This window comes from Cherax quadricarinatus, chromosome 19, assembly GCF_038502225.1.
Source record: "Cherax quadricarinatus isolate ZL_2023a chromosome 19, ASM3850222v1, whole genome shotgun sequence".
NCBI lineage: Eukaryota > Metazoa > Arthropoda > Malacostraca > Decapoda > Parastacidae > Cherax > Cherax quadricarinatus.
The window spans coordinates 9,523,700-9,540,783 of record NC_091310.1 but is presented as its reverse complement, the minus strand read 5'-3'; the positions used below and the strand labels follow the sequence as shown (position 1 = coordinate 9,540,783).

The window sequence follows — 17,084 nt, the reverse complement described above, 5'->3', positions numbered from 1 at the left end:
CACTGTAGTGTTGGTTACAACACAATACTACACTGTAGTGTTGACTGCAACACTACTACAATGTAGTGTTGGCTGCAACACTATTACACTGTAGTGTTGGCTGCAACACTATATTACAATGTAGTGTTGGCCGCAACACTATATTACAATGTAGTGTTGGCTGCAACACTATATTACAATGTGGTGTTGGCTGCAATACTATATTACAATGTAGTGCTGGCTGCAACACTATATTACAACATAGTGTTGGTTGCAACACTATACTACACTGTAGGGTTGGCTGCAACACTACTACACTAGCGTTGGCTGCAGCATTATACTACACTGTAAAGATTGGCTGCAACACTATAATACACTGTAGTGGTGGCTGCAACATTATGCTTTATTGCAGTATTGGCTGCAGCAATATCATCAATCACACAATAGGGGTTCCTGCACCACAATAGGGGATCCTGCACCACAATAGGGGATCCTGCAACACAATACTTCACAGTCACTACATTTGTTACATTACCTTCAAAACACATCCTCTATTATTCTAGGTACATAACTGGGTCCCAGTGTTCCACAAGGTACATTACTGGGTCCCAGTGTTCCACAAGGTACATTACTGGGTCCCAGTGTTCCACAAGGTACATTACTGGGTCCCAGTGTTCCACAAGGTACATTACTGGGTCCCAGTGTTCCACAAGGTACATTACTGGGTCCCAGTGTTCCACAAGATGCAGTACTGGGTCCCAGTGTTCCACAAGGTACATTACTTTGTCCAAGTGTTCCATAAGGTACATTGTTGGGTCCCAGTGTTCCACAAGGTACATTACTGGGTCCCATTGTTAGAAAAGATACAGTACTGCCTCCCAGTGTTCCACAAGGAACATTACTGGGTCCCAGTGTTCCACAAGGTACATTACTGGGTCCCGGTGTTCCACAAGATACAGTAGTGGCTTCCAGTGCTCCACAAGGAATATTACTGCCAGTGTTCCACAAGGTACATTACTAGCTCCCAGTGTTCGACAAGGTACATTACTGGCTATTAGTGTTCAACAATGTATAGCATTGGCTCCCAGTGTTCCACAAGATACAGTACTGGCTCCCAGTGTTCCACAAGGTACATTACTGGCTCAAAGTGTTCCAGAAGATACATTACTGGCTCCCTACGTTCCACAAGGGGGCCAGTAATGTATCTTCCAGTACTGCCGCCCAGTGTTTCACAAGGTACAGTACTGACGCCCAGGGTTCCACAAGGTACAGTACTGCTTCCAAGTGTTCCACGCGGTACATTACTCCCTCCCAGTGTTCCACAAGGTACATTACTGACTCCCAGTGTTCCAGAAGGTACAGTACTACCTACTAGTGTTCCACAAGGTACAATACTGGCTCACAGTGTTCCAGAAGGTGCAGTATTGGCTCTGTGTGTTCCACTAGCTACGGTACTGCCTCCTAGTGTTCCATAATGTACATTACTGGCTGCCAGTGTTCCAGAAGGTATAGTACGGTCTCCGAAGTGATCCAGAAGGTACATTACTGGCTCGCAGTGCTCCACAAGGTACAGTACTGGCTCCCAGTGTTCCAGAATTTACATTACTGCCACCCAGTATTCCACAAGGTACAGTACTGGGTCCCAGTGTTCCACACATTACTGGGTCCCAGTGTTTCCACACATTACTGGGTTCCAGTGTTCCACACATTACTGGGTCCCAGTGTTTCAAAAGGTACAGTACCGGCTCCTAGCGTTCCACAATTTACATTACTGGTACTCAGTATTCCACAAGGTACATTACTGGGTCCCAGTGTTCCACAAGGTACATTACTGGGTCAGAGAGTTCCACACGGTTCAGTAGAGGCATCCATTGTTCAACAAGTTACATTACTGGCTTCCAGTATTCCACAAGGTGCATTACTGGGTCCCAATGTTCCACAAGGTACAGTACTGTTCCCAGAGTTCTACAAGGTACAGTACTCACTCCTAGTGTTCCACAAGGTGCAGTAATGTTTCCAATGCTCCACAAGGAACAGTACTGCTCCCAGTGTTCCACAAAGAACAGTAATCACTCCCAGTGTTCCACACGGTACAGTACGGTTCCCAGTGTTCCACAAGGTGTAGTACTGTTTCCAGTGTTCCACAAGGTAAACTGCTGGCTCCCAATCTTCCAAAAGGTACAGAAATGTTTCCGGTTGTTCCACAAGGTACAGTACAGTTCTCAGTGTTCCCCAAGATACAGAACTGGCTCCCAGTGTTCCAAAAGGTACATAACTGGCTCCCAGTGTTCCAAAAAATACAGTACTGTTCCCAGTTCCAAAAAGAACAGCAGTAAGTCCAAGTGCTCCACAAGGTACAGTACTCTTCCCAGAATTCCACAAGGCACAGTACTCACACCCAGTGTTTCACAAGGTACGGTACTGTTCCCAGTGTTTCACAAAGAACAGTAATCACTCTCAGCTTTCCACAAAGTACAGTACTGTTGCCAGTGTTCCACAAAGAACAGTCAATCCCAGAGGTCCACAAGGTACAGTACTGTTATCAGTGTTTCTCAAGGAACAGCAGTCAGTCTCAGTGTTCCATATAGTACAGTACTGTACCCAGTGTTCCACAAAGAACAGAAGTCACTCCCTGTCTTCCACAAGGGGCAGTACTGTTCCCAGTGTTCCACAAAGAACAGTAGTCACTCTCACTGTTCCACAAGGTACAGTACTTTTGCCATTGCTGCACAAGGTACAGTGCTGTTCCCAGTGTATAATCCTCCGGGTTTAGCGCTTCCCCCTTGATTATAATAATAATAATGTTCCCAGTGTTCTACAAGGAACAGTGCTGTTCCCAACGTTTCACAAGGTACAGTACTCACTCGAGGTATTCCACAAAGAAAGGTAGTCAGTCCTAGTGTTCCACAAGGCACAGTACTGGTCCCAATGTTCCACAAAGAACAGTACTAGCTCCCAGTGTTCCACAAGGTACACTACTAGCTCCCAGTGTTTCACAAAGTACAGTACTGCTCATAATAATCAACAAGGAACAGTACTGGCTCCCAATGTCCCACAAGGTACAGTATAGGCTTCCAGTGTTCCACAAGGATATGTACTGTTCCCAGTGTTCCACAACGTACAGTACTATTCCCAATGTTCCACGAAAAACAATAGTCTCTCCCAGTGTTCTACAACGTTCCGTACTGCACCCAGTGTTCCACAAAGAACAGTAGTCTCTTCCAGTATTCCACAAGGTACACTACTCGCACCCAGTGTTCCACAAGGTACAGTACTGTTTCCAGCGTTCGACGAAGAACACAAGGTACAGTACTCGCTCCTAGTGTTCCACAAGGTATTACCTGGAGTTTACCTGGAGAGAGTTCCGGGGGTCAACGCCCCCGCGGCCCGGTCTGTGACCAGGCCTCCTGGTGGATCAGAGCCTGATCAACCAGGCTGTTGCTGCTGGCTGCACGCAAACCAACGTACGAGCCACAGCCCGGCTGATCAGGAACTGACTTCAGGTGCTTGTCCAGTGCCAGCTTGAAGACTGCCAGGGGTCTGTTGGTAATCCCCCTTATGTGTGCTGGGAGGCAGTTGAACAGTCTCGGGCCCCTGACACTTATTGTATGGTCTCTTAACGTGCTACTGACACCCCTGCTTTTCATTGGGGGGATGGTGCATCGTCTGCCAAGTCTTTTGCTTTCGTAGTGAGTGATTTTCGTGTGCAAGTTCGGTACTAGTCCCTCTAGGATTTTCCAGGTGTATATAATCATGTATCTCTCCCTCCTGCGTTCCAGGGAATACAGGTTTAGGAACCTCAAGCGCTCCCAGTAATTGAGGTGTTTTATCTCCGTTATGCGCGCCGTGAAAGTTCTCTGTACATTTTCTAGGTCGGCAATTTCACCTGCCTTGAAAGGTGCTGTTAGTGTGCAGCAATATTCCAGCCTAGATAGAACAAGTGACCTGAAGAGTGTCATCATATGCTTGGCCTCCCTAGTTTTGAAGGTTCTCATTATCCATCCTGTCATTTTTCTAGCAGATGCGATTGATACAATGTTATGGTCCTTGAAGGTGAGATCCTCCGACATGATCACTCCCAGGTCTTTGACGTTGGTGTTTCGCTCTATTTTATGGCCAGAATTTGTTTTGTACTCTGATGAAGATTTAATTTCCTCATGTTTACCATATCTGAGTAATTGAAATTTCTCATCATTGAACTTCATATTGTTTTCTGCAGCCCACTGAAAGATTTGGTTGATGTCCGCCTGGAGCCTTGCAGTGTCTGCAATGGAAGACACTGTCATGCAGATTCGGGTGTCATCTGCAAAGGAAGACACGGTGCTGTGGCTGACATCCTTGTCTATGTCGGATATGAGGATGAGGAACAAGATGGGAGCGAGTACTGTGCCTTGTGGAACAGAGCTTTTCACCGTAGCTGCCTCGGACTTTACTTTGTTGACGACTACTCTCTGTGTTCTGTTAGTGAGGAAATTATAGATCCATCGGCCGACTTTTCCTGTTATTCCTTTAGCACGCATTTTGTGCGCTATTACGCCATGGTCACACTTGTCGAAGGCTTTTGCAAAGTCTGTATATATTACATCTGCATTCTTTTTGTCTTTCAGTGCATTTAGGACCTTGTCGTAGTGATCCAATAGTTGAGACAGACAGGAGCGACCTGTTCTAAACCCATGTTGCCCTGGGTTGTGTAACAGATGGGTTTCTAGATGGGTGGTGATCTTGCTTCTTAGGACCCTTTCAAAGACTTTTATGATATGGGATGTTAGTGCTATTGGTCTGTAGTTCTTTGCTGTTGCTTTACTGCCCCCTTTGTGGAGTGGGGCTATGTCTGTTGTTTTTAGTAACTGTGGGACGACCCCCGTGTCCATGCTCCCTCTCCATAGGATGGAAAAGGCTCGTGATAGGGGCTTCTTGCAGTTCTTGATGAACACAGAGTTCCATGAGTCTGGCCCTGGGGCAGAGTGCATGGGCATGTCATTTATCGCCTGTTCGAAGTCATTTGGCGTCAGGATAACATCGAATAGGCTTGTGTTAATCAAATTTTGTGGCTCTCTCATAAAAAATTCATTTTGATCTTCGACTCTCAGTCTGGTTAGCGGCTTGCTAAAAACTGAGTCATATTGGGACTTGAGTAGCTCACTCATTTCCTTGCTGTCATCTGTGTAGGACCCATCTTGTTTAAGTAGGGGTCCAATACTGGACGTTGTTCTCGATTTTGATTTGGCATAGGAGAAGAAATACTTTGGGTTTCTTTCGATTTCATTTATGGCTTTTAGTTCTTCCCGCGATTCCTGACTCCTAAAGGATTCTTTTAGCTTAAGTTCGATGCTTGCTATTTCTCTGACCAGTGTCTCCCTACGCATTTCAGATATATTGACCTCTTTTAGCCGCTTTGTTATTCTTTTCCGTCGCCTGTAAAGGAAGCGCCTGTCTCTTTCTATTTTACATCTACTCTTCCTTTTTCTTAGAGGAATAAGCCTTGTGCATACATCGAGTGCCACCGAGTTAATCTGTTCTAGGCATAAGTTGGGGTCTGTGTTGCTTAGTATATCTTCCCAGCTTATATCGGTTAGGACTTGGTTTACTTGGTCCCACTTTATGTTTTTGTTATTGAAGTTGAATTTGGTGAATGCTCCCTCGTGACTAGTCTCATTATGTCGGTCTGGGGCTCCACGCATACATGTCTGAACCTCAATTATGTTGTGATCTGAGTATATTGTTTTTGATATGGTGACATTTCTTATCAGATCATCATTGTTAGTGAAGATGAGGTCTAGTGTATTCTCCAGTCTAGTAGGCTCTATTATTTGCTGGTTTAAATTGAATTTTGTGCAGAGCTTTAAAAGCTCGTGTGAGTGAGTTTTCATCATAGTACTGTTCCAAGTATTCCACAATGTACAGATTTCTTCTATCTTGCACCAACTGAGCCCACGGAAGTCATTGAGATTATAAAGTCACTTAAAAATAACTCTGGGAATCTGTCTCATGTCCCCCACCATTACTGTACAAGCGAGCGGCCCATGTCCTTTCGCATGCAATTTCATTACTTTTTAACAAGTCACTAGAGACTAGCACCTTCCCGAAACTACTCAAGATGGCAAGGGTTACACCAATACATAAAGGTGGTGACCCTACAGACTTAAACAACTATAGGCCAATATCTAACTTACCATTGCTATCCAAAATCTTTGAGAAACTCGTGCACAGGAGACTGTACTCATTTATAACGGCTCAAAACATACTCAACCCCTGCCAATTTGGATTCAGGAAAAATAAAAGCACTAATGATGCAATCATAAAAATGCTTTACACAGCGTTGGAAAATAAGGAATATCCACTAAGAATTTTTATTGACCTAAGAAAAGCTTTTGACACAGTAGACCACGACATCCTACTCCACAAACTTGATCATTACGGTATAAGAGGCCATGCGCTTGCTTATTTCAAATCTTACATTACTAATAGGTATCAGTACGTCACCATTAAAGACACAGCATCAGCAACACGGCCACTTGATACTGGAGTTCCGCTGGGAAGTGTCCTTGGTCCCCTGCTCTTCCTCATATACATCAATGACCTTCCAAACGTATCCCAACACCTGAAACCCATTCTCTTTGCTGATGACACGACTTATGTCATCTCTCACCCTAATCTTGCCACCCTCAACACCATTGTGAATGAGGAGCTGATTAAAATATCGACTTGGATGACAGCCAATAAACTTACGCTTAACACTGACAAAACCTACTATATTATGTTTGGTAGCAGAGCAGGAGATGCACAAATTAACATTAAGATTGACAACACGCTAATTACCAGAAATAATGGGGGAAAATTCCTAGGCTTATACCTTGACAACAACCTGAATTTCAGCACCCATATCCAGCATATAACCAAAAAAGTATCCAAAACGGTTGGGATCCTCTCCAAGATACGATACTACGTGCCGCAAAATGCCCTTCTCACACTATACCACTCACTTATTTATCCATACCTCACCTATGCTATTTGTGCTTGGGGATCAACTGCAGCAACACACCTAAAGCCAATAATAACCCAACAAAAAGCTGCAGTAAGAATAATCACTAAATCCCATCCCTGGCAACACACCCCCCCCACTCTTCATAGACCTAAACTTACTCCCAGTTCAGTACATCCACACTTACTACTGTGCAATCTACATCTACAGGGCCTTAAACTCTAATATCAACCTTGACCTAAAACGCTTTCTTGATAGTTGTGACAGAACTCACAGGCATAACACCAGACACAAACATCTCTACGACATTCCCCGTGTCCGACTAAACCTTTACAAAAATTCAATGTATGTGAAAGGCCCTAAAATCTGGAATACCCTACCTGAGAACTCTAGAACTGCAGACACATTCATCATCTTCAAAACTACCATTAGAAAACATCTTATCTCCCTGATACACCCCGTCAACTAACTACACGAATACCACCTGGTGGTTCACACTTACACTCACTCACTCATTTGACCATAAACAGAAATATTAATCTCAATCTTAAAATAATGAATCCTGTGATACTCCAACACTGAAACTATGTACTGTGCCAAAACAAAAGCATTCACATTGCTAAACTTACAAACTAGTATTTAGTCACTTAGCCATAATACCAACTTACCTCATAATTTGTAATATTTTACAATTAAGAATAAAAATAAGTATGCCCGAAATGCCTAGCCATGCTAAGCGTTCTAGTGGTACACTCTGTAATCACAGTTTTACTACATGTAAACCTCACAATAGCCAAATTTCTGTAAACACAGCATTGTAATCCTTATAGAGAATAAACTTTGAATTTGAATTTGAACTGTTCTCAGTGTTCCACAATGAATAGAAGTCTCTCCAAGTGTTCCACAGGGTACAGTACTGGCTCCCGGGTACATTACTAGCTCCCAGTTTTCCACAAGGTACAGTACGGTTCCCAGTGTTCGACAAGGTTCAATACTGGTTCCCAGTGCTCCACAAGGTACAATACAGACTCCCAGTGTTCCAAAAGGTACATAACTGGCCCTCAGTGTTCCCCAATATACAGTATTGACTCCCAGTGTTCCACAAGGTATATTACTGGCTCCCAGTGTTCTACAAGCTACAGTACTGGCTCCCAGTATTCCACAAGGTATAGTAATGGCTCCCAGTGTTCCACAAAGAACAGTAGTGGCCCCCATGGTTCCACAAGGCACATTACTGGCTTCCAGTGTTCCACATGGTGCAGTAATGTCTTCCAGTGACCCAATAGGTACATTACTGGCTTCCAGCTTTCCAAAAGGTACAGTACTGACTCACAGTTTTCAACAAGGTACAGTACTGACTCACAGTGTTCCACAAGGTACAGCACTAGCTCCCAGTGTTCCACAAGGTACAGTAGTGGCTCACAGTTATCCACAAGCTACTGTAGTGGCTCCAAGTGTTCCACAAGGTTCATTACTGGCTCCCAGTGTTCAAAATGGTACAGTAATGGCTCCCAGTGATCCACAAGCTAGATTTCTGGTTCCCAGTGTTCGACAACGTACATTAAAGGCTCCCAGTGTTCCACAAGGTACAGTACTGGCACCCAGTGTTCTACAAGGTACAGCGCTGTTCCTAGAGTTCCACAAGGTACAGTACTGGTACTCAGTGTTCCACAAGGTACAGTACTGTTCCCAGTGTTGCACAAGGCACAGTAATTCCCAGTGTTGCAAAAGGTACATTACTTGTCCCAGTGTTCCACAAGGTACAGTATTCGCTAACAGTGTTCCACAAGGGACATTAGTGGGTCCTAATTTTCTGCAAAGAACATGACCGCTCTCAGTGTTCCACAAGATAGCGTAGAGGCTTCCAGGGTTCTACAAGCTACAGTATTAGCTTCCAGTGTTCTACAAGGTACAGTGCAGGCTACCAGTGTTCCACAAAGTACAGTACTGGCTTTAAGTGGTCCACAAAGCACAGTACTGGATCTCAGAGTTCCGCAAGATACACTACAGGATCCTAGTCTTTCATAAGGTACAGTACTGGATCCCAGTGTTCCACAAGCCAGACTACTGGCTTACAGTGTTTCACAACGCACAGAACTCGCTCCAAGGTACAATTCTGGCTCCACAAGGCACAACACTCACAATGACCCACAAGGTACATTACAGGTACATAACTGGCTCCCAGTGTTCCCCAAGGTACATTATTGGCGCCCAGTGTTCCACAAGGTACATTACTGGCTCCCAGTGTTCAACAAGATACAGTACTGGCTCATACTGTTCTGAAGGGTACAGTACTGGCTTCCAGTGTTCCACAAGGTACAGTAATGGCTCCCAGTGTTCCACAAAGAACAGTAGTGGCCCTCATGGTTCCACAAGGCACATTACTGGCTTCCAGTGTTCCACGTGGTGCAGTAATGTCTTCCAGTGACCCAATAGGTACATTACTGGCTTCCAGCTTTCCAAAAGGTACAGTACTGACTCACAGTTTTCCACAAGGTACAGTACTGACTCACAGTGTTCCACAAGGTACAGCACTAGCTCCCAGTGTTCCACAAGGTACAGTTGTGGCTCACAGTTATCCACAAGCTACTGTAGTGGCTCCAAGTGTTCCACAAGGTTCATTACTGGCTCCCAGTGTTCTAAATGGTACAGTAATGGCTCCCAGTGATCCACAAGCTAGATTTCTGGTTCCCAGTGTTCGACAACGTACATTAAAGGCTCCCAGTGTTCCACAAGGTACAGTACTGGCACCCAGTGTTCTACAAGGTACAGTGCTGTTCCTAGAGTTCCACAAGGTACAGTACTGGTACTCAGTGTTCCACAAGGTACAGTACTGTTCCCAGTGTTGCACAAGGCACAGTAGTTCCCAGTGTTGCAAAAGGTACATTACTTGTCCCAGTGTTCCACAAGGTACAGTATTCGCTAACAGTGTTCCACAAGGGACATTAGTGGGTCCTAATTTTCTACAAGGTACATGACCGCTCTCAGTGTTCCACAAGATAGCGTAGAGGCTTCCAGGGTTCTACAAGCTACAGTATTAGCATCCAGTGTTCCACAAGGTACAGTGCAGGCTACCAGTGTTCCACAAAGTACAGTACTGGCTTTAAGTGGTCCACAAAGCACAGTACTGGATCTCAGAGTTCCGCAAGATACACTACAGGATCCTAGTCTTTCATATGGTACAGTACTGGATCCCAGTGTTCCACAAGCCAGACTACTGGCTTACAGTGTTCCACAACGCACAGAACTCGCTCCAAGGTACAATTCTGGCTCCACAAGGCACAACACTCACAATGACCCACAAGGTACATTACAGGTACATAACTGGCTCCCAGTGTTCCCCAAGGTACATTATTGGCACCCAGTGTTTCACAAGGTACATTACTGGCTCCCAGTGTTCAACAAGATACAGTACTGGCTCATACTGTTCTGAAGGGTACAGTACTGGCTCCCAGTGTTCCACAAGGTACAGTAATGGTTCCCAGTGTTCCACAAAGCACAGTAGTGAGTCCCAGGGTTCCACAAGATACATTACTGGCTCCTAGTGTTCAACAATGTATAGCACTGGTTCCCAGTGTTATAGAAAATACAGAACTGGCTCCCAGTATTCCACAAGGTACATTACTGGCACCCAGTGTTCCAGAAGATATATTATTGGCTCCCTGTGGGCCACAAGGTACAGTACTGACTCCCAATGCTTCACAAGGTACATTACTGCCTCCCAGTGTTCCACAAGTTACATTACTGCATCCCAGTGTTCCACAAGGTACATTACTGCATCCCAGTGCTCCACTAGGAACAGTACTGCCTCCCAGTGATCCAGAAGGTACAGTACTGGCTCCTAGTGTTTCACAAGGTACAGAACTGTTCAGATTGTTCCACAAAAAACATTAGTCTTTTCTAGTGTTCCACAAGGTACAGTACTGGCTCCCCAAGGTACAGTACTGTTGCCAGCGTTCGACGAATAACAGTAGTCACTCCCGGTGTTAAACAAGTTACAGTACTCGTTCCACTGGTTCCCAGTGTTCTACAAGGTACATTATGGACTCCCAGTGTTCTACAAGGTACATTATTGACTCCCAGAGTTCTACAAGTACATTATTGACTCCCAGTGTTCTACAAGGTACATTATTGACTCCCAGTGTTCTACAAGGTACATTATTGACTCCCAGTGTTCTACAAGGTACATTATTGACTCCCAGTGTTCTACAAGGTACAGTACTGCCTACGAAAGATCCAGAAGGTACATTACTGGCTCCGAGAGTTCCCCAAGGTACAGTACAGACTCCCATTGTTCCACAAGGGACATAACTGGCTCCCAGTGTTCTCCAAGGTACATTATTGACTCCCAGTGTTCTGCAAAATACATCACTGGCTCCCAGTGTTCCACAAAGTACAGTACTGGCGCTCACACTGTTCTACAAGGTACAGTATTGGTTCCCAGTGTTCCACAAGGTACAGTAATGTCTCCCAGTGTTCCACAAAGCACAGTAGTGGCTCCCAGGGTTTCATAAGGTACATTACTGGCTCCCAGTGTTCCACATTGTACAGTAATGTCTTCCAGTGTTCCAGTATGTGCATTACTGGCTTCCAGTGTTCCACAAGGTACAGTACGGTTTCCAGTGTTCCACAAAGAACAGTAGTCACTCCAAGTGTTCCACAAGGAATAGAACTGTTCCCAATGTTCCACAAAGAACAGTAGTCACTCCCAGTGTTCCACAAGGAACAAAACTGGCCCCCAATGTTCCAAAAGGTATAGTACTGGCTCGCAGCGTTCCACAACGTTCAGTACTGGCTTCCACTACTCCACATCGTAGAGTAGTCACTTCCAGTGTTCCACAAGATACAGTACTTACAAAAAAAGCACAATACCGTGACTGCAACAATACACAAAAACCGTCAAATAGAAGAGAGGAGCTTACGACGACGTTTCGGTCCGACTAGGATCATTTACAAAGTCACACAAGGTACAGTACTGCTCACAGTGTTCCACAAAGACCAGTAGTGAGTCCCAGTGTTTTACAAGGTACAGCATTGCTCACAGTGTTCCACAAAGAACAGTAGCTGCTACCGGTGTTCCGCAAAGTACAGTAATGTTCTCAGTGTTCCACAAACACCAGTAGTGAGTCCCAGTGTTGTACAAGGCACAGTAGTTCCCAGTGTTCCACAAACACCAGTAGTGAGTCCCAATGTTGTGCAAGGTATAGTACTGTTCTCAGTGTTCCACAAGGTATAGTAGTGTTTGTAGTGTTCTACAAAGAACTATAGTCACTCCCAGTATTCCACAAGAAACAGTGCTATTTCCAGTGTTCCACAAAGAACAGTACTGACTCTCAGTGTTTTACAACGAACAATACTGTTCCCAGGGTTCCCCAAACACCAGTAGTGAGTCCCAGTGTTGTACAAAATACAGTACTGTTCCAAGTGTTCCACAAATAACAGAAGTCACTTCCATTGTTCCAAAGGGTACAGTACTGTTCCCGAGTACCACGAGGTACTGTACTCACTCCAAGTGTTCCACAAGCTACAGTACTGTTCTCAGTGTTCCACAAAGAAGGTAGCCACTTCTTCCGCAAGGTACAGTACTGATCCCAGTGTTTCAGAAAGTACAGTACTGATCTCATTGTTCCAGGAGTGTTCCACAATGTACAGTACTAGCTACCAGTGTTCCATAAGGTACAGTACTGGCTCCAAATGTTCCACATGATACAGTACTTACTCCCAGTGTTCCACAAGGTACAGTAGTGTCTCCCAGCGTTCCACAAGGTACAGTAGTGTCTCCCAGTGTTCCATAAGGTACAGTAATGGCTCTCAAGTACAGGTATTTCACAAGGTACAGTACTGATCGCAGCGTTGCACAAGGTACAGTACTGATCCCAGTGTTCCACAAGGTACAATACTGGCTACCAGTGTTCCACAAATTACAGTAGTAGCTACCATTGTTCCCCAAGGTACAGAATTGGCTACCAGTGCTCCACAAGGTACAATACTGGCTACCAGTGTTCCACAATGTACAGTACTAGTTATCAGTGTTCCAGAAGGTACAGTACTAGCTCCCAATGTTCCACAAGGTACAGTACTGGCTCTCAGTGTTCCATAAGGTACAGTACTGTCTTGAAGTTTTCCACAAGGTACAGTACTGGCTCCCAATGTTCCACATGGTACAGTACTTACTCCCAGTGTTCCACAAGTTACAGTACTGGCTCCCAGTGTTCCATAAGGTAAAGTACTGATCGCAGCGTTCCACAAGGTACAGTACTGATCCCAGTGTTCCAGAAAGTACGGTACTGATCTCATTGTTCCAGAAGGTACAGTACTAATCCCAGTGTTCCACAAGGTACAGTATTGGCTCCCAGTGTTCCACAAGGTACAGTACTCACTGCCAGTGTTCCACAAGGTTCGGTACTGGCTCCCAGTATTCCACAAGGTACAGTACTGGTTACCAATGTTCCACAAGCACAATACTAGCTACCAGTGTTCCACAAGGTACAGTTCTGGCTACCAGTGTTCCACAAGTTACAGCAGTGACTACCAGTGTACCACAAGTTACAGTACTGGTTACCAGTGTTCCACAAGTACAGTACTGGCTACCAGTGTTCCACAAGTATAATACTGGCTACCATTGTTCCACAAGGTACAGTACCGGCTACCAGTGTTCCACAAGTACAGTACTGGCTACCACTGTTCCACAAGTACAATACTGGATACCATTGTTCCCCAAGGTACAGAACTGGCTACCAGTGTTCCACAATGTACAGTACTGGCTACCAGTGTTCCACAAGGTACAGTACTGGCTACCAGTGTTCCACAATGTACAGTACTGGCTACCAGTGTTCCACAAGTACAATACTGGATACCATTGTTCCCCAAGGTACAGAACTGGCTACCAGTGTTTCACAAGGTACAGTACTGGCTACCAGTGGTCCACAAGGTACAGTACTGGCTACCAGTGTTCCACAAGGTAAAGAACTGATCGCAGCGTTCCACAAGGTACAGTACTGATCCCAGTGTTCCAGAACGTACAGTACTGATCTCATTGTTCCAGAAGGTACAGTACTAATCGCAGTGTTCCACAAGGTACAGTATTGGCTCCCAGTGTTCCACAAGGTACAGTACTAACTGCCAGTGTTCCACAAGGTTCAGTAATGGCTCACAGTGTTCCACAAGGTACAGTACTGGTTACCAGTGTTCCACAAGCACAATACTGGCTACCAGTGTTCCACAAGGTACAGTTCTGGCTACCAGTGTTCCACAAGTTACAGTAGTGACTACCAGTGTTCCACAAGTACAATACTGGCTACCAGTGCTCCACAAGTTACAGTACTGGCTACCAGTGTTCCACAAGTACAGTACTGGCTACCAAAGTTCCACAAGTACAGCACTGGCTACCAGTGTTCCACAAGTACAATACTGGCTAGCAGTGTTGCACAAGATACAGTACTGGCTACCAGTGTTCCACAAGTACAATACTGGCTACCTGTGTTCCACAAGGTACAGTACTGGCTACCAGTGTTCCACAAGGTACAGTACTGGCTACCAGTGTTCCACAAGGTACAGTACTGGCTACCAGTGTTCCACAAGTACAGTACTGGCTACCAGTGTTCCACAAGTACAGTACTGGTTACCAAAGTTCCACAAGTACAGTACTGGCTACCAATGTTCCACAAGTACAGTACTGGCTACCAGTGTTCCACAAGTACAGTACTGGCTACCAGTGTTCCACAAGTACAGTACTGGCTACCAGTGTTCCACAAGTACAGTACTTTACCAGTGTTCCACAAGTACAGTACTGGTTACCAATGTTCCACAAGGTACAGTACTGGCTACCAATGTTCCAAAAGTACAGTACTGGCTACCAGTGTTCCACAAGTACAGTACTGGCTACCAGTGTTCCACAAGTACAGTACTGGCTACCAATGTTCCACAAGTACAGTACTGGCTACCAATGTTCCACAAGTACAGTACTGGCTACCAGCGTTCCACAAGTACAGTACTGGCTACCAGTGTTCCACAAGGTACAGTACTGGCTACCAGTGTTCCACAAGGTACAGTACTGGCTACCAATGTTCCACAAGGTACAGTACTGGCTACCAGTGTTCCACAAGGTACAGTACTGGCTACCAATGTTCCACAAGTACAATACTGGCTAGCAGTGTTGCACAAGGTACAGTAGTGGCTACAAGTGTTCCACAAGGTACAGTACTGGCTACCAGTGTTCCACAAGTACAATACTGGCTAGCAGTGTTGCACAAGGTACAGTAGTGGCTACAAGTGTTCCACAAGGTACAGTACTGGCTACCAGTGTTCCACAAGTACAATACTGGCTAGCAGTGTTCCACAAGGTACAGTACTGGCTACCAGTGTTCCACAAGTACAATACTGGCTAGCAGTGTTGCACAAGGTACAGTACTGGCTACCAATGTTCCACAAGTACAATACTGGCTAGCAGTGTTGCACAAGGTACAGTACTGGCTACCAATGTTCCACAAGTACAATACTGGCTAGCAGTGTTGCACAAGGTACAGTAGTGGCTACAAGTGTTCCACAAGGTACAGTACTGGCTACCAGTGTTCCACAAGTACAACACTGGCTAGCAGTGTTGCACAAGGTACAGTACTGACTACCAATGTTCCCCAAGTACAACACTGGCTAGCAGTGTTGCACAAGGTACAGTACTGGCTACCAATGTTCCACAAGTACAACACTGGCTAGCAGTGTTGCACAAGGTACAGTACTGACTACCAATGTTCCACAAGTACAACACTGGCTAGCAGTGTTGCACAAGGTACAGTACTGACTACCAATGTTCCCCAAGTACAACACTGGCTAGCAGTGTTGCACAAGGTACAGTAGTGGCTACAAGTGTTCCACAAGGTACAGTACCAGCTTTCACAGGCAGTGGTAAGACATGTCACAATAAACAGAACAATTATATATAATAAAATGTGAAATAATATAGTAATATGTAATAAAATAATAATAATAATAATCACAAACCCAGAGTCAGAAAAGAGTATGAAGCAGCACATATAAAAACAGTAAAGGCAATGAAGACTTTGGACTAACACATTATTAATGATAGTGCATCATTATTACCTCTTCTGGACAGCCAACATCCTCTTCTGGACCGTCAACATCCTCTTCTGGACCGTCAACATCCTCTTCTGGACCGTCAACATCCTCTTCGCTCTCATCTTCCTCAATGTATTTGTCTTCGTCGTCATCGTGCGACCTATATTCCACAGTGGTACCGTGCGCCTCCTCAATCTGTTCAAGACACTTACACCAATACAGATATATGGTACACAAGTTTACTTGGATATTTCACAATGCAAAGTTGAACTCTAGCTCCCCAGACAATACTGGCTTTCATTGCCATTTTTACAATAAGTGCTCAACTTACTAGGCGAGAAAGATACATGATAATATACACATGGAAAATACTAGAGGAAATAGTACCAAATTTGCACACGAAAATCATTCCCTACGAAAGCAAGAGACGCTGCAGGCGATGCAACATTTCCCCCATTAAAAAGCAGTGGCACCACGACAACACAGTAATTGTCAGGGGCCCAAGACTGTTCAACTGCCTCGCAGCATACATAAAGGGAACTACCAATAGACCCCTGGCTGTCTTCAAGAAGGCACTGGGCAGGCACCTAAAGTCAGTATCTGACTTGCCGGGCTCTGGTTCGTATGTCGGTTTATGTGCGGCCAACAGTAACAGCCTGGTTGATCGGGCCCTGATGCACCACGAGGCCTGATTGATCAGGCTCTGATCCACCACTAGGCCTGGTTGGTCAGGCCCTGATCCACCACAATGCCTAGTTGATCAGGCTGATTCATCACAAAGCCTGGTCACAGACCAGGCCGTGGGGGCGTTAACCCCAGGAACCCTTTCTGAGTATACTCCAGGTATATAGAGGAACTTTGTATGAGAATTGACTGTATATAGATGATTTATTATAGTCAACAAGAAGAGCTAAACCTACAAGAGGCGGGGGATAGTGCAGGGGGAGAGGGTAGCAAGAGTGTGAGGTAGAAAGGGATGTGAGGAATCCTAGAGGCATCATCATCATCAAAATTTGTGCAGTAAACCAGTTTCTGTCAAAAAGTCATCGAG

General features: G+C 45.1%; 2 protein-coding genes across 3 annotated transcripts in view; both read right to left on the bottom strand.

Moving 5' to 3' along the window:
- The window catches only part of LOC128688223 (uncharacterized), a 598,240-nt gene that overhangs the window by 172,484 nt on the left and 408,672 nt on the right, over nt 1–17,084 (bottom strand). The gene's annotated exons all lie outside the window — the stretch shown is intronic.
- LOC128688225 (transcription initiation factor IIA subunit 1) overlaps nt 1–17,084 on the bottom strand; it is a 262,849-nt gene that overhangs the window by 2,705 nt on the left and 243,060 nt on the right. The window contains exon 4 of one of the 2 annotated variants that reach the window (XM_070086548.1): nt 16,058–16,240. In XM_070086548.1, the coding sequence (XP_069942649.1) occupies nt 16,058–16,240 (183 nt within the window). The remainder of the gene's footprint in view (nt 1–16,057; nt 16,241–17,084) is intronic. The other variant, XM_070086549.1, reaches the window with a different exon arrangement.